The 23,202-nt window shown below is 42.3% G+C and overlaps 2 protein-coding genes across 2 annotated transcripts in view; one reads left to right on the top strand and one right to left on the bottom strand.

Annotated features, from left to right (window-relative positions):
• Positions 1-10,451: 10,451 nt before the first annotated feature.
• Positions 10,452-13,410, top strand: LOC140560746 (2-oxoglutarate receptor 1). Its single transcript, XM_072685267.1, has 2 exons — positions 10,452-10,801; positions 11,173-13,410. The coding sequence occupies exon 2, from the start codon at positions 11,187-11,189 to the stop codon at positions 12,198-12,200; it is 1,014 nt and encodes a 337-aa protein (XP_072541368.1). The 5' UTR covers positions 10,452-10,801; positions 11,173-11,186; the 3' UTR covers positions 12,201-13,410.
• A 4,606-nt stretch (positions 13,411-18,016) lies between these two features.
• hs6st3b (heparan sulfate 6-O-sulfotransferase 3b) overlaps positions 18,017-23,202 on the bottom strand; it is a 71,900-nt gene continuing 66,714 nt past the window's right edge. The window contains exon 2 of the mRNA XM_072686594.1: positions 18,017-22,323. Coding sequence (XP_072542695.1) covers positions 21,621-22,323 — 703 coding nt within the window. The 3' untranslated portion in view covers positions 18,017-21,620. The remainder of the gene's footprint in view (positions 22,324-23,202) is intronic.

Below are 23,202 nucleotides of genomic sequence, written 5' to 3'. Positions count from 1 at the left end.
AGCCACATTGAGAGATATTGTGGAGTTCATGCCTTGATTGGTCAGATCTGCAACCTGGTGGTCTTAGGCAGGTGGTACTAATGTTGTGGCTTATTGATGTATGTCCATTAGAAACCTATTTTTCGAGTGGTTCTTCTGTTGCCCTTGCCTTTTTTTTTTTTTTTACATCAACACTGAATTCAACATGCCTTGCCAAAATAGCTGGAGGCCACCACCTTTGTTGCTGAGGAGAACACATGAAGTTGCTACTCTCTAATGCAAACTCCAGTAGGTGCTGTGGACATTATTAGGGCTGTTATCTGTATTCTCATTAACACCGCTCCCAGTCTTCTGAACACCTCGCTAACCACTAGTTGCTGATGTCATATTTGTCTCTTTAACTCTACAGGATAATTGCAACACTGTTTGCTCCTGTTGCTGTAGCAACATGCCACTAATTGGATGTGTAAAGTGCTGGGAGAGAAGTGCTGTAGACCCTTCTTCATTGCATTCACTGGCTAGCGACTGTGCGCTAGCGGTGAAAATAACAAGAGATGGGGTGCTAATAGCTTGGGGGTATACACTTAATGGTGATGCTATATCCACTCACCAGGGACAAAGACAAAGATGTCGTTACTTTTTGCTCCAGCTTACATCTAACATACACTATAGAGACAAAAGTATTGGGACACGTTCCACCTACAGGAGCTTTTTTGACACCCCACTCTAAACCCATAGGCTGTATTAATATGGAGCTATGCTTTTGCTCTGAGCTCTAACAGCAGCAGCAGCAGCAGGTCTGGAGCTCTGCAGTTGTTGGAGGCTTTTCTGCACTCTGCTCTGAGCTCAGCACTCGGCCCTGACCCCGCTCTGTAACTTTACGTGGTCTGACAGACACTCGGGGGCTGAGCTGCTCTCTGTGAGCTGTTCCTCCTAAACTCTTCCACTGTTCAATAATAACACCACTCACAGCTGATGGAGGAAGATCTAGGAGGGAGGAAATCTCACCAGCTGACTTGTTGTTGTTGGTGCAGCGGTGTCTCCTATTACATACAGAACCACGCTGGAGTTCAGTGAGCTCTTCACTGATAAGAAAGGCCTGGCATGGCTTGATTTGATCAAGCTGTGGAAATGAGACGGAAAGAAACACCTACATTTGACAATGATTAAGAGGTGCCACCCAAAACCTTTGTCCAGTAAAGGAGAAATCAAGATAAATGAATGCAGAAACAGATACGCCATGATGAATACAGTAGCATCCTACCATTCTACATGCAGCCTGGCTGACCACAGCCATCTTGGATCAAGATGACGGTTGACTTTGACAGAAGGTTCATCTTTGAGGCCTGGTTGACAGATGTGTAAGCCTTGAAAGACCTCAAAAGACCAGAACAGTGACCCTAAGTGAGGTCAATTATCAATTATAATTACGCAGGTCAATACTGGCATTTGATTTATTTTGAACAGAGTCGTTGAGTCGTGTGCTACAGTTATCAAAATAAATTGATGGCAATATTACATAAAGCGTTCTCAGGTCCAGTATGTGGGCATAGCATGAACAGGTCCTTGTGGCAATAATCAAGCACTACATAAACATTTCTATACAAATAGCAGTGACTGCAGAATGGAAAGTTCTGGAAGGTGATGGTGTGGGCTGGGAATCAAGTCTTGCTTTGAAATTTCTTCACAAATATCAAGAAGTGGTTTTAAGACTTCTTACAAAACCCAAAACTGTCATTAACTCTAATTAACAACTGGAAAAAGTTCACTTTCAAAGTCAGCACAAAAGTCTTCCATCTGAGGCTGGCTAATGGGCTGATTAGAAAGTCCGCCCTCAATCAGAGGAAGGCTTTGAAATCAATTCCTGCAAGAGCAGAAATAAAGAGCTTACACTTGAGACGTCCCGGGAATCCCAACAGGGAAGTGCTCTGATTAAGCCAGCCTGCACAGACCAGACCAGAGTCAGGGAGCAATGTCAAAACGACTGACGAGTCTGAGGAGACTCATGGACAAAGCTTGGTGTCATTTTCAGCTAATTATATTATAGGTGCCTGGCTGAATAATGAGAGTTCAATATATGGAAGTGACAATCCGTCAAAAAAAAACATCCAGCAGATAAAAACAGAGCTTGAAAATGGAGATGGATGGATGAAGAACAGGTTGCTACGAGAACCAGACCTCATGGCCGGGGCTCTGCTTGTGCCACTCTTCACTCAAACTCAGCCCAGACAGTGCAAAAGCTTGGGAAGCAAAGGGCGATCCATATAGGCTTATTTATTTACCGGTGAGACTCGAGAAAGATGAACCCAGGAAAGCGAGTGGGCTACAATCTCTATAGCTTGCTAACAGCACATCGCGCTGAGAGGACACAATGAGAGGACAGCAGCAGCACTATCCGACAAGACTCGGGAATAATTACAAAATGAGGTTCTGTGAGCCGTATCCAGTGCCATAAACCAGCCAATCCGAGCAGAGCTTATCGTTTCGGCCTATTGTTTTAGCTGTATTTTTCTCCTCAACTAAAGTCACACACTTATTTATACACCAAATAACAGCTTACATACTCAGTACATGCTTCTATTGGCACCTTTAGCTACATACACCACTCAGAACCTGCTTCAGAGGCAACTCAACAAAGCTCAATACAGAGCTCCTATGCAGTGCTTCCCTCTGTAGAGGGGACGAGTCTGCTGCGTTAAGAACAGGTTCGAAACATCCCACAATGCTCTGGGAAGCCCATCAGGATTACAGTGGAGTGACTTTTCCAGATAATTTACGAAGCCTCTCCAGCACAGAGCCCTGCGAGTGGGGCTCAGTGCATGGAACTGCTGATGTATCATTTCCTGGGTTCGCCCAGGGCAGCTCTCGCTAATGAAGTGTCCCACCACGCAAAGCTGATTCCAGCAGATACAGCTCTCGTACACACTTAGCGATCAATGGGTGACATGCATACTCAGCACTGATTCACTGCAGAAAGAGGATCCGGCCTGTGTGTACAACGCAAAGCTTGGGAGTTTGAGACTGACATATATGCATAACCTCTGCTCTGATTGGCTGCCCTACACTGGGCCTCGTTCAAAAAGCAGGGCTCAAATGTTTCATATACATTCTTACAAATAAGGCAGTGCCACAGAGGAGCTTCCCTTGGGTCCATAAAGAACCATGTATGTAAGAGAGCATGCATGTGGGAGGGGCTTTACATTTAGTAAAGAACATTTCTTGGTAAACAACCATCAAGTGAAGATTCCTTAGACCTTCAAAGGGTTCTTCATGCTTACACATAACATTGGGCCTTATTCACCAACCGCTCTAATCGGACGTAAATCGAGTAGCCACTCCCATCTGAGTGAATTATGCAGAGATTTACAATCCTGTGTGAATCGGTCATAACGTCCCGTAGTAAGACGTCCCGTAGTACAATTACATCACTCCACCTCCCCTTGTAAAACGAATCCCATCCCAATTGGGCTATTAAGGACAAGGTCATGCCTCCCAAAGTATATCATAAACAACTACTTAATATAGGCAATGATTATTAAGTATGCATAATGATAATTAATTGTTTTGATGCTACTGAAGTCAACTGTATGTATCCAATAACTATTAATCAACTATTCATAACTAATCATTATTAGACGTTAATGAGCAATTAATGAGGCTATTGTCGCACTATAAAGAGGTCAGGGTCTGAGGTTGTCGGGAACTGCTGCTCGTTGTATTTCTGTCATAACTGCTTATTAGGATGACCTACTTATTAACCATTAATTTTAACACATTTATAACCAGTTATACACCTTCATAGTGTTATAGAGGCAGCATTATAAGTTATTTAGGTGATGCTTAGGAGGTTTAAATGTTTGGACAGTAGGAGGTGCGTGTGTTGCACAGCTCCAGTGGCCTGGGGTTGTGGGTTCCATCCCTGCTCTGGTCTCTGTCTGTGAGGAATCATTTAGTTTAGTGTGTTCCCCTCATGTCAGTGCAGGATGGGGCACCTTATGGTAGGGGGTGGGAGTTAGGGTCAGGACAATTCTGTGCCTGTGACTGATGTTCAGAATTGAGGGGCACAGGCTGATGGGCCCCGCAGTCACAGGCACAGATTTGTGCTGACCCCAACTCCCACCCCCTACCATAAGGTGCCCTGGCCTGCATTGGATTGGATATTTTGGACCCTCTAAATGATATTACACTGGGGCCAGTGTCCACAGAGTACACAGTGTCCAAGTTCCAGTAGTGTAGTGTAGTGGGGCCTAAAATCTCCTGGTTTTCTGCTGGATTCCTCCAGGAGCGCAGGTTTCCCCCCCAGTCTTCCAAAAACACATGCTAGGGGGTCGTGAGTGTGTACTGTGGACTGGCACTCTATCTAGGGGGCTTTCCTGTCTTGCGCCCAGTCCGCCCACTGAATCCAGGTAGTCCCCAGACTGTGACTGAGACCCTAAGCCTGAAGAAGCGGAAAAGAAGATGGATGGATGCCAGCTGATGTTCCCACAAGGACGGAGCTGGGGAATGTCTTCATCCACTGGGCCTCCCAAATCTAATGTCCTATAAATCCCATCTCTACTTCGGTTACGTGTCTACAACAAGTCTTTGCAGCCCTCCATCACTCCATCTCCTTCCTTTTAACCCTGTCATCTATCATTCCTTGCTCCACTTACCAGAGAGAGGACTGGCCTCCTACCACAAAGCAGAAGCCACCCCGAACTCTAGCCCAAGCACCCAAAACACCCGCAGCTACAGTTCCATATGGTGCGCTAACAGCGGCAAACTGGCGCAGGATTCCACACCATTGTTAAAATCAGAAGGTTTCTGCCATCTAGTGGCTGGAGAGTGGAGAAATAGATTCTCCAGGTTACTTTCCTTACACAGGAGACTAGACAGCAGCAGACTGTACGGCTGCTATGGAAAGGTCAGATGTTATTTTGGTGGAGTTAATTGGGTTTTCCAGTCAAATCTGGAAGCTGTTATTTACATTGCGTCAAAAAACAGAAAATAGAAATAGAAATGCTCCAAAATGACTTGGAATCAAATCTTTTTCCATTGACTTCCATTGAAAGTTCAGAAGGTTAGTTCCTCCTCATGTGACGCTGACATTCGGGGGATTTGTGGCTTTACTTTATAACATTTTCTAAAGACTGCATCAATGTCTCCTGAATGAAAACATTCGGTCATTTAATTGATGTATTTGACACGACAAATCTGGTTGAATGGGGGACGCATGGATTTCGTTCCACCTGCAGAACAGCAAACAACCAGTTATTCTACGTCTGACCCGTCATAGTCAGCCTTATTCAGGTCAAGATCTTCGTCATGGAGAATGTGGAGACCTGAAGGAGACCAGCTTTCTATATTCAGTGAGCAATTACATAGGATGAGCTCACATCCTCACTCGATCACAGCCTTCTATTCAGAGGATGTTATTACAGGGGAAGCAATTTTATACATTAACTCTGAGACGTCACAGCAGCAGATCAGCAGCGTCAACAAAAACAAGGTCTACCTTAATGGCAATTACTCCTGAGTGTTCATTGTCATTGCTGAAGGTAGGAGAAGGTGTCATGTGGTAACTGACACCAAGACTTATGTTAGCAGCAGATCCTTCTTTCTTGTCCTGTAAGTTGTGAGGTGTGGCCTCCATAATCACTTACCCTTGGGCATCCATGACCCTGTAGTCGATTCACTGGTTGTCCTTCCTTGAAGCACTTTTGGTAAATACTGACCACTGCATACTTGGAACACCCCACAAGACCAGCCTGATGTTTTGGAGATGTTCCGACCCAGTCGTCTAGAACATTGGTTAAATCCCATCTCTACCTCGGTCATGTGTCTACAACAACAATATCTTTGCAACCCTCCATCACCCCATCTCCTTCCTTTTAACCCAGTCATCTATCATTCCTTGCTCCACTTACCAGAGGGAGGACTGGCCTCCTACCACAAAGCAGAAGCCAGCCCGAACTCTAGCCCAAACGCCTCCAAGTCATCTCCCAAAATCATCAAAATCATCAGCTGAAGGTATGGTCCATACTGGCAAATACATGGGTAGTGTAGTGTGGGTGCCAATGTAACATCAGTCTAATTTAAATAGACCAGAGAGTGGAGGGTGCTGATCACTACTACCCCACTAGGGGACAGCAGAGGGCTAGAAAAGAGTGGTTCTATTGGAAAGACCTGTGGCTTGAATGTGACTCACTTCTTAAAAAGACACCATGCTGTTAGTGAAGATTGGCATGATATGCTCCACAAACCTCTTGCGGTAGTTGCTGAATAATCAGCCTGCAGATCAAGGGATTAGAGAAAGTCAGGGAAAGTCATTAGAGATGCCCACTCGCTGTTTTCAAGCAACAGGGTTGGAAATGAGATATTCTGCTGCTTTCATTTTAACGTCCTTCCACTTTTATCACTTGCCCCAAAGGGGACTCCACAGCATCACACCCGCAGAACCCTGGATGCTCACTGTATACTTGGTGGTGGTGGTGGATGCTTGGACTTTCTGTAGTTTCCTCAGTATTTGAGGCTTCTTATTAGCATGACGCACCAGACCACAGGCAATGACTCGACTGTCCATTGTTCAGATGTTTAGTATTTACTCCTTTATTAAAAAGGGTCCTTTAAGGGTCCCTTGGTATTCAAAGGCCAATAGGTCTACATCACTGTCAAAAGGACAAGAGCCTTACGTGAAACTGTGCAGGAAACTCTTAGGTTGCTTAAAGGACCCTTTTAGAAACCTTCTTCTAAAAACCTATTCTTAAAGGTTCCCTTAAGAGGTTTCTTCACATTTGAAGAACCTCCAAAGAACCTCCAAAAGTTCCTCAAGGATCTTGGCCTTTTGACAGTGTAGACCCATGACAGCACCATGCGTTTGTTTGTTGAATGGTTGCTGTTTAAGGGCCTAGTCAGTGGTTTAATGCACTATGGCCCGGGGGTCCTAAGGTCAAATCCTGAGCCACATCACTTTGCCATCAGCAGCCGGAGTCTGAGACAGCACAATTGGCCATGCTCTCTCCGGGTGGATAGATGGCGCTTTCTACCCTCATCGCTCTTAAGCGATGTTGGCCGGCACAGGGATCTGTTAGCTGGTGCAGTGGAGCTGGGGACCCGAGGCTTTCCTCCAAGCATGTCGGCTGCCTGGCCATTTGAAAAGAGGCGGTGGCTGGCTTTACATGTACTTTACAGATGGTTCTAAATAGCATCAAAACTAGATCATGAAGTCAGTTTTAGCCAGATTTATCTATAATAAAAATGGAAATAGTATTTTATATATATATATATATATATATATATATATATATATATATATATATATATATAATATATATATTACTTATATATATAGTAATAGTGACCATGTTAAAACCTAAATGGACTCTTAACTATCTGCCACTATTAATATCACCACTATTAACTATCTCCACCATGATTAATATATTATGATTATGATCAGAGCAGTTTAATAGTTTAGATGGTTTGGTGGTTCTGATCAGAGGAGGACGGGTCGGGTCCCCCTTGTGAGTCTTGGTTCCTCCCAAGGTTTCTTCCTCCAGCTCTGAGGGAGGTTCTCCTTGCCACTGTCGCCATTGGCTGCTCACTGGGGGTCTTTGACCCTTCATGTCTTACGTTATTTCTTTTTTTTTTGTCTAATTACTAATTATGTAAAGCTGCTTTGTGACGACAACAGTTGTAAAAATTATTGTATTTTATAGAATAATCTATTATCGATTATAATTAATTATCGAATATATTAATCGATTATAATTGTCCAATACCAATGCAGTTGGACCCCCATCTTCAGACTGATGTATCAATGCATCATGTTCTAGCTGAACACCATCTGTTGATCTTCACAATTTGTGTTAGCCTCCTTTCACCACTGCTCTGCTCTGGGCAAGAAAGCATTGGGCGAAAGCACTGGACTTTGCTGGGCTGCAGGGCTGGACACATTCAATCCAACACGACTGGCACCCACAGTCAATCCGATCTCCACAGACACTTTGACTTCGACATTTGTCCATGGTACGGGTGTTTCCAGCCTTCAACATTTTTACTTTATTAGTTCTGCATTTCCTACCGAGTTGTCTTGAGGATCAGCCACATCAAAAATAAATACAAGTGTTATTTACAACACCCAACCAAGACCCCAAATCCAAATCATATCCCTCAAATCACTTCAGGAGGTGGTTGGAGATGCATTTGAGCTGCTTGTTATAGCAGTGTGGACACATCCATCTCCCCAAATTGCATTCAGCAACCAAAAGCCCTCCAGAATAATCAAAACACAGGTAACAATTGCCACTGTGCAACAAGTGTTTTGTGTATTTTACGTATTCCACCCCACAAAGCACTCAGACTTCAGTCTGACTAACCGGAAAAGCATCTGATTGCTGAGTGTAAAGGCATGTGGTAAAAATCTCATCAGGAAACAATGCAGATACTAGTCACATGAATTGAGTAGGTGTAAACAAAGGCCAATGTCCACCTTAGCTCATTCAAATCTGACAAGAATGGTGTGCAAATGGTTTAGCTGGACATGTATTGGTCAAAAATCTGCCAACAATGTGATTAAAGATGAGTTTCTGGTTGTTGTTTTTTTTTTACATGGCATTAAAGGGTTGAGTGACATGTGTCATCCATCAGTGGCTGTAGCTTTCACTTGGATTCATCTGGTCAGAAGACTCTTACCCCAAATAATTACTGAGTACTTTACTCAGACTCAATTAGTAGCTAGAACTTACTAAAGGGGACTGAAGTGTTGCCCATAATTACTCATTTAGACTGCTATGCTTAGGGCATATGCTGACCTATTGCCAAATAGCCCACTGCTTTGGATCATGCAGCTTATTAACCACAGGAGTTTCCCAGGCCTCACCCTGGAGATCCCCCTGTCCTGCATGTTTTAGTGTTTTCCTAGCTCCAACACACTCACTTTTCCCCAGGATGGCCTTGATCATAAATTGATCAGGTGTGTTGGGAGTAGAGATGCACCAATCCGATATTAGGATCGGGTATTGGTCCCAAAATTAACAAAATTAGCTGGATTGTTTATTGGATAATTAGGCCATGAAACCGATCCTTTCACTTTAATTGGTTGGTGTGAGAATGCACTAAATGTTTAGATGTTTGCAATGTTTGATTGCTGCTTGTAAGTTTGACCAAGTTACTTATTTATTCTCAGGTTCAGCAGCTAGATTTTGTTTTGAATTATGCTAAATATTAAAAAAATAAGATTGATTACTGTTTTGTGTATTTTACTTATTTATTACACTTTTGGCTGATACATTTTTATGTATTTTAATATATTTTAAGAAGTTTGACTCATAAATAAATAGCAGTTTAGTACATTTAAATCTATGTGTTAATTTGTTATATTTTGTTGCACAATTGTTTATTTTAGTGACAAATAAAAAGCAGTTTAGTACATTTATATGTGTTAATTTGTTATATTTTGTTGCACAATTGTTTATTTTAGTGACAAATAAAAAGCAGTTTAGTACATTTATATGTGTGTTAATTTGTTATATTTTGTTGCACAATTGTTAATTTTAGTGACAAATAAAAAGCAATTTAGTACATTTATATATGTGTGTTAATTTGTTATATTTTGTTGCACAATTGTTTATTTTAGTGACAAATAAAAAGCAATTTAGTACATTTAAATCTATGTGTTAATTTGTTATATTTTGTGGCATAATTGTTTATTTAAGTGACAAATAAAAAGCAATTTAGTACATTTATATATGTGTGTTAATTTTATAAATTGTTTTACAAAGTAAAGTAAGTAAAGTAATGTTTAAGTCATTCCTGATGCATTAAGTCTCTCCCAGATGGTGATGTATACGGTTTATTAATTCAACAATGGTATTGGATCGGTATCAGGTATCGACCGATATGCAAAGTTTATGTATCTGTATTGGAACTGAAAAAACTGGATCGGTGCATCCCTAGTTAGGAGCAGATAAAACCCTAAAATGTGCAGGCAGAAGGTACACAGAAATTAACCTGTGGTCAACTACAAAGTCAAACTACAGGTTATTCCTTCAAAAGAATGATGTTCTTGACCATTGTTGATAGGATTAGTCATAACCAGCCACCGCAACCAGCCAACTGCTTAATCTTTAGAAACTCAGCTGATGAGGAACTTTCTACTTCCTTCTTCTTGTCCTGTGTTTGAATTGCGTAGACAGCTGGGCCTGCCTGGTTCAGGAAATAATGAGGGCTGGCCACAGGAATTGTAGGCTGCCTTTTTCGGGCCAAAGCATGACTAAGAAGGTAACACTCCACCCTTATCTAACCATCTATCAGGAAAAAACAACCATTGCAACCATTGATTACTACAACCAATAGATCAGGACTTCCTGGAGTAGACAACCATTGCAAGTGCCAGTTAATGTTTCAGTAATAGTCATTCCATTGCAATTACTAAGAATTAGGGAGGACTGAGAATTTAACAACAGTGGGAGGGACCTTCTGATGTTGCTGAAGTTTGTTATGGTCAATTTTTAAAAGAACTTGGAGGAAACAGGTCTGGAAATTCAGGAATTGCTTGGAAGGAGGAAAAAGATTAGAGATTAACTAAAGAATGAGCCAGAAGTTAGCTGGAGTTCCCAACGTTACAAAGAAAGTAAACTGATGACATGTGTAATTGGTGGGACGTCAAAGGAGGTGGTCAGAACTTCAGCTGATCACTTCAGAGCTGTTCTACGTTTCGCTGTGTCGGTGTGCTGTGGGTTGAGGGATTGAATGAGGTCATTTTTTGTGATATTTTGAGGACCAAACACAACCCAAGGACTGGGAAATTCACTAAAATTTACTAAAAAGAGGAAAGCGACTGGTAAGTACCAATATCTTCACCAGTCATTGAGACCACTGAGCATTTTTGTAATATATATTTTATCTATGATTATAATACTTCTTTTTTGCTGTAGGTTTTATTATTACCTTAAAATGTTTATAATAATGTAATAAAATATTTGACTGATTAATTAATTGACTAAACTCAGGCTTCACTTTTGTAGAGGGCTTTTATTCATTTATTGACCTAAAATAAAAGATAGCCCCCTATCCTCTGGATGGTTTAAGCGCCCAGGGGAAGGTCAATGTCAATGACTCAATATCTTGATGGCATCTGAATTAATACCATGTCTACAGTTTTTCTCTGGTCTAGAAATAATAGCAAGTATTTGTTGGATTTCCATTTTTTAGGTCCACAAACAACAATGGAAACATATGCCAATAGCTCAGAAGACTGCTTGACAATTGATTTATACATAAAGCATCACTATCTCCCAATTATGTACGGCGTCATCTTTCTGGTTGGACTCGTTGGAAACCTCATGGCCATTGTCGTCTACCTGGTCAAGCTGCGCCCTTGGAAAAGCAGCAGCATCATCATGGTCAATCTGGTGGTGGCAGACCTGCTGTATGCTCTGAGCTTACCTTTCCTGGCCCAGTTCTACGCCACTAAGAACTGGACGTTGGGCGAGTTCATGTGCCGCTTCTTGAGGTTCTGCTTCCACTTCAACCTGTATGGCAGCATCCTTTTTCTCACGTGCCTTAGCATCTTCCGGTACATCGTCGTGGTGCACCCGCTCAAGGCTGCTCAGGTCCAAAGGAAGCGCTGGGGCATCTCCGCCTGCTTGGCGGTCTGGGCAATTTCATTAGTGGAGATTGGGCCGATGCTCAGCATGATCACAACCCAGGACAAGGGTAACGCCACAGCTTGTTTAGACTTTGCCAGCAACGATCCAGACGTGGTTTGGTGGTATGGCTGGATTCTGACCGTGCTGGGCTTCTTGCTGCCATTAGTTGTGGTTTGCTGGTGCTACAGTCATATCGGAAACGCTCTGGGCAGGAGCCTGTCGGCCAAAAGGCCCAGCCGGTTGCGAACGCACAAGCTCACCGTGATGATCCTGGTCGTGTTCGTTGTGTGTTTCCTCCCCTATCACATCCTGAGGGTGATGAGGGTGCACAGTCTGAGGAGCAGCATGACATCCTGCTTGTACAGGAGAGGTGTCAACGCTGCCTACACGCTCTCTCGACCCTTGGCAGGCCTCAACACCATCTTCAACCTGGTGCTCTACACTCTGTCCGGAGACAAGTTCCAGCAGGCTTTCTACAGCATGGTGTCCAGGAGGAAGCCAAGCAGTAGCAGCAGCAGCAGCAGTAGCAGCAAGGTGGCCGTGATCCAGGTACCCAGCAGCCTTTCAAAGACTGATCTTTTGAAGACCTGAGAACAGCAGCATGTGGGATCTTCGGTTCAGCTCATTTACTGCACACTACTGTAGGTTATGCTGGCAGTCTAACCTGATGGGGACATATGGAGAGTACTACCTCCGTTCTAACTATGTTTTAAATGTTTTGGGACATGGGTTTTACATTATCTGCTGTAACTTTGATCTTGGTGAGTTAGCTGCAAAAATGGCGATCTCGTAGAATGTAAAATGCTTCAACTATCAACCAAGATGAGTTCTGAGCACCGGGGGCATGTGATCACATTGACTTTTCAAGTGTTTGTAAACTCTCATACAATGTGGCATTTAGTCAATCGTAGTGAAGAGTGCAAAGGCCAATCAGCACACACTAATGCCACTGTTGTTATGCCTTTTTTATGACTCAGACGTTTTTCAGAGCTTGGATTCGTTCATTCTTAACAAGTTCCTTGTTTTTAAGGTTAACTATTAACCAGTAGCAACAAGGATGTAGATACACTGCAACCCTCGCCTGCGTGGTCTCCAAAAAAAAACAGTGAATCAGACTGTCTGGCAATTCTGGCACTTGTTTTAAGAACAGACCTAAAGTGAAAATCACTTGGTCTTCCCTCATATGGAGTATTTAGTCAGTCATTACAGGTCTCAGGTGAAGAGTCCAGAGTAGAAGGTCATAAAAAACAAAAACAAGGACAGTCAATTTCATAAATGACCATTGGTTGTGTTGTTTTTCTTCTTTTACACTTCCTTACACTGTATGTCCAAATATTTATGGACACCCCTTCTAATGAATGCATTCAGCTACTTTATATTGCACCCATAGCTGACACAGGTGTGCAAATGCATGCACATACACACACAGCTTGTCCAGGCCCTATAGAGAAGTACTGCCAATAGAACAAGACTTCCTGGAGTAGATCAACATGAACCTACTGGCAATGTGCATAGGTGCGGTATAAAGCCCAGGGGGGCATTGAGCTGTGGAGCAGTGGAACTGTGTGTTTCTTCTATGGAATGATGGATGGTGCTCCATCCAATACTTTTGGGATGAGCTGGACAGTAGAGACAGCCACTCCAACGAAATCAAGATGAACTCTTTTTAATACCTTTGATTTCAGAAGAAACAATGAATGAGCAGGTGTCCCAATACTTTTGTCAATAAAGTGTCTCATGGAATTGAGGTGTTTTCTTTTATTTCATTCTATATCCACCTGGTTTATGATTGAGCTTGCAAGTGTCCGGAACTACTGGGAACTTCCTGGTATGTGCACCATGCCTGGAAATCCTTCACTCTTATCTCGTCTATATGAGCTTCCTCAGAGAGATACTAATGTAGTTAAATTGATGGTCAATAAATGTCTATGCTGAGTTGAATCTGGTGTGGAAAATGAACTACACATTTATGAATCAAGGTGCTCAACAAGTAGCTTTGAAGTGATGCCATAAGAGCCCCAAAAGCACTGGTCTTCACCACATCGTTCCTCTATCCCAATGTATTGATGTCTGGTTTGAAAACCTCAACTTTTCAGTTGAGCTTTTTAATTGAGAACCACCCACTGAAGAACGGCTTTTCAAGCACTTAAGAAGTGGTCCTCTTTTTGTCAGTCCGGTCAAGTTGGGATCACTCCACTTTCTCAGAGAGATCCACCAATTTTAGTCCACTCTTCCACAAGCTTTGTGCTCCTCATCCAGCCAGAACCCAACACTAATGCTCCACATTTCATGATGATCCAATCTATGTAGGCCTCAATCCCAGCAGTGAAATCCCAAAATAGGCACATAGGAACCAGAACTAGTGGAAACGAGCAGAAAGTTGGTGGAAGAGTGGACTTCAATGGACTGGAACCTTCTCAGAGACCTAGAGAAGTAGTCCTTATCTGAATGACCCGACACTGATATAAGGGCAAAGGGATGAGTGGCCGAAAATTTCATGTCCAGTGAGCTTGTGTCTGCTACAAGGATCCACCCATAAAAGTGACCAGGTTGAGGAGATCTTTGAAGGCATCAATCACATGCAGTGAACATTTCCACTGGATTTCAGATCTTCTCGTTTTTGAGGAACGTATTCCATCTGAAACACTCTTTCCGCTCCATCCTAACTCTTTCTGACTCTACTGCATCGCATATTTCTGGATTGTGGGAAGCGCTGAGGCAATAAAGACGTTTCTTCACGATTGAGTTGCTGCAGTTCCTTCAAGCCTCCACTTCTAAGATGCATAATAAGGCAATTTCCTTCAATGGGGAGTGGAAGGAGCTCGAATGAGCAGCTGAATTCCTGGATCGTCAGATGTGCTGTCAGCCGTTTGCTATGCTTATTGACTGCAGTGCGCCGGCGCTAAGTGCAATTTCCAGCCGGAGGAGATAGTGGAGGTTTGCTTCTGGCAGGTAACCCAAATCAGTGTGTTAAGCACAGCTCAATTTCCTCCTTCTTGTCTTTACACGTAGCTCAGCCCAGCTGTACACCAACGAATTACGGAGAGGTGTGATTGGATGGTTCTTTAGAGGGTCGCCGCATTTGCAGCATTTTGCAACCCAGCCTTCATCTGCAGTGTTTGTAGTGTATGGTCAATTACCACAGATGTGAATTCTGAAGAGCCTCCCTGCCTACTTAGCAAAGGATCCCAAAAACCTGTTGAGTCTGACTGAGCAGATGCTGTTAGTTTGCCAAATTATCGTCCATCCTAATTAAAAGCATTGCTACGACACTCACATTTACAGCATTTGGCAGATGCTCTTATCCAGGGTGACTTACATTATATGTCCAAATGTTTGTGGACACCCCTTCTAATGAATGCATTCAGCTACTTTAAGTTGCAGCTATTGCTGACACACAAACTAATGCACACACACAGCAGCTTGAGTCCCTGTAGAGAAGAAGTACTGCCAATAGAATAGGACTCTCTGGAGCAGATAAACATTGATGAACCTATTGGCACCATGCTGCCTAATGCCAGGCGTGGGCTTGAGGGGTATAACGCCCACCAGCATTGAGCTGTGGTCTCTGGAATGATGACTGGTGCTCCATCTGATACTTTTGAGATGAGCTGAGGATAGGGAGATAGGGATGAGTTGGGGTGGTGATCATCCATTCCACATACTGACTTCACTTACCAACGCTCCTCCAAAATCTAGTAAAAAAAAGTCTTCTTCAGGAACAGTTACACCAACAAAAGCGAAAGCAGGATCAACCCTTTTGAGCAGGTGTCCCAATACTTTTGTCCATAGAGTGTAAATAGGAGAATGTAGAGTTAGGAGTCTTGCCCAAGGACTCTCATTGGTGTAGTGTGATGAGCTTGCCTTGCTTGCCCAGCTTGAGAATCAAATTCTAGTCTGCTACAGGGAAGGTGGTGTTGTTACCCACTACGCTACACCACCTGTTATGTGGCGAATAGAGGTTAGGCTGAAGAACGTTGGATAACAGATAACATAGTGGTTGTTCTGGGTCTGACAGTGCTCCACAGAACCCTTTTGGTCTTTTACCCAAAATACCCAAAACCCATAAGGGATATCAGAGATAGAAACTACACCTTATCTACTCAGTGAACACCAGAGGGCAGAAGAGAACTTCATGGCACAGAGAATAAGATTCAGCAACATCAGACATGGGCTGAGGAACAGAGTGGACAGCAAGGTCCAGACCTGCCAGAGATGGACCCTCATTTGCAACCTTCACGCGGGTAATAAGTGAGCATCAGGCTACATTTGAAGTGCAGACTGGGTTTTTACTTGCTTTTTGTCTGAATAAATAATTCACAGATGCATATTAGGAGCGGGTGGTGACGGTTAATGAATCATTTGTGCTATATCCGCTATGTTGTTTTTGGATGAAGCATTCCTTTCATGACAGAGTAATTAATCACTGAACACTGCAAGCTAGAGATTGGCTATAATTCTGAGCCATTTGCCTCGCAGGCTTACACATATTAAACACTGAGATGCTAAAACACAGTGTGACCAGATTTATAGCATTGAAATTACTTCTGCTTTTGTTTGTCTCTATTTAATGTGTTAGCCAGAGGCTATGAGCTAGAAGGATGTTTACGAGTTAAGTTCTTACTGGAATTATTGTGTATCTGACTGGGTGCAATTTGATATTGAACAGATTCTATGTGACTGGACAGGAAAAACTTTACATTTGGACTTGAATACAGTGTATCGGACTGGACAAGGAGAACATTTTAAATTTGGATTTGAATAGAGTTTATCTGATTGGACAAGGAGAAATTAGAAATTTTAAAATTTAATAAAGTCTATTTAACTGGGTGAAGAATTATTTTTTTTTAAAAAAGTGAAATTTGAAATTAATTAGTTTATCTGAATGGAAAATGAGAAATTTTGATATTAAATTTTGAGTTTTTACTTGACTGCATTATCTAAATATTTGAAATTGTACAGAGTGCATCTGATGGTTAGGGGAAAATTAAAAATGAGATAGACTAGAGTGTATTTGAGTGGGTTAAAAATTGGAATTGAATACAGTGTATCCGACTGGACAATGAGAAAATGTTTTAATTTTAAATTAAATAGAGTGTATCTGCGTGGGTGAGGGGAAATGTAACAACCACCCTTGAATAGAGCTTATCTGATTAGACAAGGAGAAATTAGAAATTTCTAAATTTAATAAAGTGTATCTAACTGGGTGAAGAAAAATGTAAAAAAAAAAAAAAAAAAAAAAAGACATTTGGATTTGAATAGACTGCATCAGATTGGACAAGGAGAAATTAGAAATTTGTAAATGGAATAAAGTCTATCTAACTGGGTGAAGAATTTTTTTAAAAAGTGAAATTTGAAATTAAATAGTTTATCTGACTGGACAATGAGAATTTCTGATATTAAATTTTGAGTTCTCACTTGACTGCATTATGTAAACATTTGAAATTGAAATTGTACAGAGTGCATCTGATGGTTAGGGGAAAATTTTAAAATGGAATTTACTAGAGTGTATTTGAGTGGGTAAGGGGAAATTTAACAATCAAAATTTAATAGAGTTTATCAGATTGGACAAGGAGAAATAAGACAGTTCTAAATTGAATAAAGTGTATCTAACTGGGTGAAGCAAAACAAAAAAAAAAGTGAAATTTGAAATTGATTGAACAAGGAGAAATGTGAAATGTTTTAATTGAATAAAGTATCTAACTGGGTGAAGAGTTTTTTTAAAAGTGAAATTTGAAATTAAATAGTTAGGAAATTAAATCTGACTGGACAATGAGAAATGTTGATATTAAATTTTGAGTTTTTACTTGACTGCATTATGTAAACATTTCAAATTGAAATTGTACAGAGTGCATCTGATGGTTAGGGGAAACGTTTTAAATGGAATCTAGGGTATTTGAGTGGGTTAAAAATTGGAATTGAATAGAGTGTATCTAACTGGGTGAAAGAAAATCTGAAATGTTGGAACTGGAAGTGTATTGGACTAGGTGAGAATACATGTTAAACATTTGGAATTGAACATTTATGTGACTAGACATGGGGGCATTTTGAAATTAGAATTAAATAGAGTTTATCTGATTAACAGAGGGAAACTTCTAATTTGGATATTAAATAGTATATCTCACTGTGTAAGGGGAAAATTGAGAATTCAAACTGAATAGAGTTTATCTGGCTGGGTGAAACAGAGTTTACGCAACTGCACAAAGGTCACTTCTCATTTGGATATTGAACAGAGTGTATTTGACTGGGTTACAGGAATGTTTTTTCATAGACTCACAAATGAAGGTTGTGCCATTTAGCTCACTCAGCTCTTCAATTCCAACTCTGGGCAGAATCCATTCATTAGGAGAATAACAACACTGCTTCTGAAACCAATAAAAACCACGATAAAGAATTTTGTGATGCAATTCAAGTTTAATTTCAGAAAGAAATCATATGGCAGTTACCCTTTTTTTAAATGAATGAAGTTTCTCTGCCTCCATATCTTTTCACATGATTATTAAAACTTGTAAGATAAGAATGTGCCAGAATTACGGCAGGGTATTTCCCCAAATGTCTGCATTTACTGGAGAGGTCATTCTCTTTCTATTGTATTGCACTTCAGTGAACAAAGCAATTAAAGTACATTACAGTAATACTCTACCCATTTCAGCACACATACACATTCACTCACACTAACTCACCCCATTACACACACAGATGTACATCAGTAACCTCTGCATTTGCACCAGTGCCTCATACAGTACAGGCAAAGTAAACAAAATACACTGAACTATACAGAATAGCAGCACACGATTCCATTTCAAATATCTGTGGAATTTAATTCCAAAACAAAAGAAAAGAAAAAAGGTTCAAATATAAAATAAAGTTGTTTTTTTTGTGAACTATGATTCTTCATCTTTCAGGTTCTCAGAAATGGTGCCGAGAATGGGTTCCACCATTCAATACGTGCAAAGGCGAAGCAATCAGAGAAAGTATGGTCTTCTGCCAGGGGAATAAGGGCGCAGTCCTGAAAAACCATGGTGTGATCTTTTCTGCTTATGACTTGGCCTCTCTAACTGCTATTCTTCAGACACTGGAAATCCACTCCGAGGCAATAATGTCCTCCATGTGGGCTCCAGAAACGTGTAAAATCAGCAAGTGTGACAGAGGTAAGGAGGCGAGAGGAATACCAATTTGGCCTTTTTTTTCTTATTCTGCCTCTGCATAAAGCACACTGACCACCACCTCCCTCACTTCTACTCACATACATCACAGCTCATTCAGATGCAAAGATCTTATGTGCTTATTATTTTTGTCATAACGTCAGAGGGAGAAAAAAATAAATAAATAAACGGCTGCTCACAAAGTGCCACTTGATAGACGAGCCAGTGAGTAGCGCTGAATTACTTCTAGGAAACATGACTGACTTCCACTTTCAGTAGATTGGAAACAGGCCTCCTGTACAGAGGTGTTATAGGATCTTTATAACTCAAATAAACATGAAAAGAAACCTGAGGCTCCTGAAAATGTTCAAATGCATGAACATGAAGAAAGCTGGGTCTTGGATTGGATATGTAGATAAAGGAACTGAAGATATAAAGGACAGAACGCAAGTTAAGGTCTGTCGTTTTCGAGATTGCCCTCATATAGCTTGAACTTTGAAGTATATACTGTAGATGACCAATGACGACGCAGTCCTCAATCACAGTTTTCCTTTAGTACCTGCTTGTAACTGCACCACACACACACACTCACACTCACACACCAGAAGAGGTGGATGATGCTGCATTCCTGACTAGTGGAACAGCTCATACAAAACTGGCAAGGCTACCAATTAGGGGTCCAAGCACTTAGTGCTGCAACCCTGTCGTCTATGTTGGGATTATTTTTTGAGGGATGCACTGATGTGGAATATCTGGGGTTAATTAACAATTAACACTTTATTGCAGTCAATATCAATATTAATAACCAAATATTCACATTTTAGTCTGTAATGTGCAGTTCTGGCTGCTACACTCCATGAAAACTTTTGTCTTTTTGAACATATCTCCACTTCTGGACATTTGATCTACATTGAGAGATGGAGGTAATAAGACTAAACACATAAAACTGAAGGCATGTCTTTAAACCATTCATTTATTATTAATACAGCTGGTGCCTTAATAGCTGGTGTATCCCCCTTTGGTTGAAATGATCTCAATTAGATGCTCCCTAACATGAACATCTTCCAGTCTCCACCACTGGTGGAGAAGGTTTTCCCACCCCTCTTTGTGGAGTTCTTTCAGCTGTTGGATCATTTAGCTTCAGTGTTTACATACATGGTCTCTCCGTTTCCTCAAGCACCTTCTGGATTCTGGGATGGAGAGCTTGCCCAGTCAGAAAAGCAACCCCAAACCATGACATTTCCACCTCTATGCTGTGGAGGTCTATGCCAACGTTAGTCCTGATTTCTTTCTTGTGTGGTCTCCTTCTGATGGTTGGGGGTTGCTGGAGACTTCTTTACTATGCTTTTTGGGCTGAACCTGCTAGGAAGGTTCTGACCTGGTCATCTTGATTGTTGTTCTCCACTTGTAAATGATGTAGTGGACAGTGGAACGGTGGCTGATTCTTATGAACTGTTCTGAGATCTGTTTAAAACCCTTCCCAGACTCCTCTACATCTACAGCCTTCTTTCTGAAGGCCTCAGAGAGCTCTCTGGATCTGGCCATGATGATGATCTTCTTCATCTCTCACTTCAACAATCAATCAAGAGCAGACCAGACTAAACGTCTGAGGTTTAAATAAGACTCCAGACTCCTCCAGAATAATCCTCTCCAACCATGTTCTGATCATCTGCAGCTAAGAGTCTAATTCTACACATTTGAAGTAAGTCTGGAAAATGACATTTCTATTAATTCTATTTTATAAATGATGGTTTAAGACATTTCTTTCTAGATTACCTCCATCTTTCAATATTGACCACACTGATCAGTATCTTCATGTTAAGTTGGTGTTACATGATCAGTTTTAATTGCCATTAGTAATTCCAAAGTTTGACTGATAATAATTATTATAAAAGAAATCAATTCATCACCAAATAATAAATCAACTGCAATAATTTCATTATTTTTTCTCCACCTGAACAAATCATGGACATCAATCCCCCAAAAGTCATGTCTCTTTCTCCTCTGCAGCTCCTTTCAGTGCATTGATTTCTGGTTTGACAAACAAAGCCTCTTAAGCTTCACTAAAAATGTATATAAATAAAATAAATAATCAATAAATCGAGACATATTTCATATTTAGATTAGATTTAAGACGATTTCAATTTTCCAGATTTCATTTTTTGTGGCTATATCTTTGGCTTCACACCTATGTTGTTTGGTCAACAGGGGGCACTATCCGAGGCAGAAGGTGAAACCATATCAAACAAAGTTTACTGTGAATTAACATCCATCATGGCACTATAAAAGTACATGCAAAATTGGAGTCTACTTGTGAACAGGTGCTTGGACCCCAGTGATTGCTAATGAATCAATGCTATTAATGGATGGGAGTTAGGCCGCTTCCCTCCAGCTTGTATTCACTGTTAGCCAGGTCAGTATTTTTGCATGGACTAAGCTTAGGATTGGTGGGTGGGGGTGGATTTGGGGGTGTTGTGAATTCTCATATCTCCAGTTTGGACTTATTGCTTGCCCTATCCTTGGGAATCAAAGCTACTGATCTTGGTAATTTTTCCCCCAAGCCAGTGTGGCACGCTTCATCTGTAAAAGGATAGACGTCTCCTCCTCCAAGGCCGTTAGCGGCAGATCCAGTTCTCTACCCATATGCAAACTATCGAAATTGCATTCCAAATATTGACTGAGTGAATGTTTCTGGTTCTTGGAGTTGACAGTATGGTGAAATTGCCTCCCAGTGTGCTGACTCATACTGCGGCTCAAAAACAGAAAGAAGACAGAGAGAGCGAGAGAGATAGCGAGAACGAGAGAAAGACGAAACAGAGGCATGAATGCAACCTCCTCCTCTATAAGTGCGTTCACGTGAGAGGCATCACCAGCGGGCCACCTGGCTGGCGTAGTCCTCAGTGGTGGCGGGCTGCACCTCGCTGTCCTCCTGCTGCCGGACCTTCTGCTCGCGGAGTCGGTGGCGCTCCTCTCGCCGCTTAAGCCTCTCTTCCCGGCGCTCGCGCTGCCGCTCGTACTGGACCCTCTGCAGGAACAGGTCCTTGGCGAACTCGTACAGCTGCACGTCCAGGAAGTTGAGGCGCTCGATGCGGCGGCGCACGTCCTCTCGCAGCTCCACGTTGGCGGCGCGGGTGCTGTTGAGCTGCGTGAAGGCCGAGATGAAGCGCAGGCGGAACGTGCGCTCGAACAGGTACTGCGTCTTGCGCTGGAACTCGGTCAGGCCGTAGAAGGCCATGTTCTTCAGGTTGCTCATGGCGCTGGCCAGGAGGATGGGGTTGCGCTCGCTTTCGTTCATGGACGACAGGTTGTAGCAGCCCACCAGGCTCAGGTCGGCGAGCATGCGCACCTGCCGGTTGCTGGCCAGGTTGGACGGGCAGTCCATGAACTCGCGCAGCGTCACGCCCGACCAGTCGTCTCCGCTGTAGCAGGCGGGCAGCTCGGCCTGCGTGGGCGAGCGGCCGTCGCACATGTGCAGGGACGTCTTCCAGGTGGCGCCTCGCTGCACGTGCTTCCACTCGCTCAGGTAGCGCGACACCGGGTCCCTCAGCATGGTGATGTAGTAGAAGTTCCTGTGAAGGGGAGGGAACGGAACACACAGTCAGTAAACTGCTGATATCTCGGGAGCGTTGCCGACCAGAATGATAGATCAATATCAGTTAGCTGTGTTAGGCATCAGCGATGTAGCCTCAAGCACATCTCATTCCCTTTTCTTTAACGCTCTCTGACAGTAGGCCGAATGTTTTCTCACGATAACTGCGATCAGGCTGTTCATCCATCAGCTGTCTGGAGAAAGTCCGTCCAGAGAAATTGTAATCCACAGGCACTTTCAGGAGAGAGCAGCTGTTAAATGAAACATATTCTTTTTACACACATCACTGCTTCTTCTCCAGAGAGAGACTATCTGCTCAGTCCTCGTAAGCCGCGGAACAGCCACTGAACACCGACGAGAAATGAGAACTTTTCATTTCAATTCGGCTCTGCTCTGCTCTTCACAAAAGACAGCCGAGGACATTTTATAGGTGAAGGCAGGAGACTGAGGGAGGAACGTGAAATGCAAAGAGTGTGAGGGCAGTAATTGTACTTTTCCAGCAGAGCATTCTTCCTGCAATAATACAGATACACCTCTTTAATCCAATCTAGTCCTCAAGAGTCAATCCTGATCGTAATCATCTCTCGAGTGGAATGAGGTGGAATCTTACCTTACCTTTAGTCATAAGCTTCGAAATTTTACACTGAATCTATTGAAAAGCACCACACGAGACATACAAGAGATATACATACAGGCACGTCTGCCTCTTCTCCCTGACCAATCAGCTCGCAGCTCCTTTACAACACTGCAGTGGTGGTACACACTCTGGACTGATATCAGTGGTGGTTGTTGGTCTACTGGTGTATAATAGCTGGTTTATAGTGGGTGAATGTGCTCTATGTGTGTGATTGGGGTTTCT

Source organism: Salminus brasiliensis, chromosome 8 (genome assembly GCF_030463535.1).
Source record: "Salminus brasiliensis chromosome 8, fSalBra1.hap2, whole genome shotgun sequence".
Taxonomy (NCBI): Eukaryota; Metazoa; Chordata; class Actinopteri; order Characiformes; family Bryconidae; genus Salminus; species Salminus brasiliensis.
The sequence above is the reverse complement of the archived record's forward strand: the minus strand, read 5'-3'. Positions and strand labels throughout refer to the sequence as shown.

What these genes read in the sequence shown, in the direction of transcription:
- LOC140560746 (XM_072685267.1), top strand. Translation starts at nt 11,187, where the DNA reads ATGGAAACATATGCCAATAGCTCAGAAGACTGCTTGACAATTGATTTA.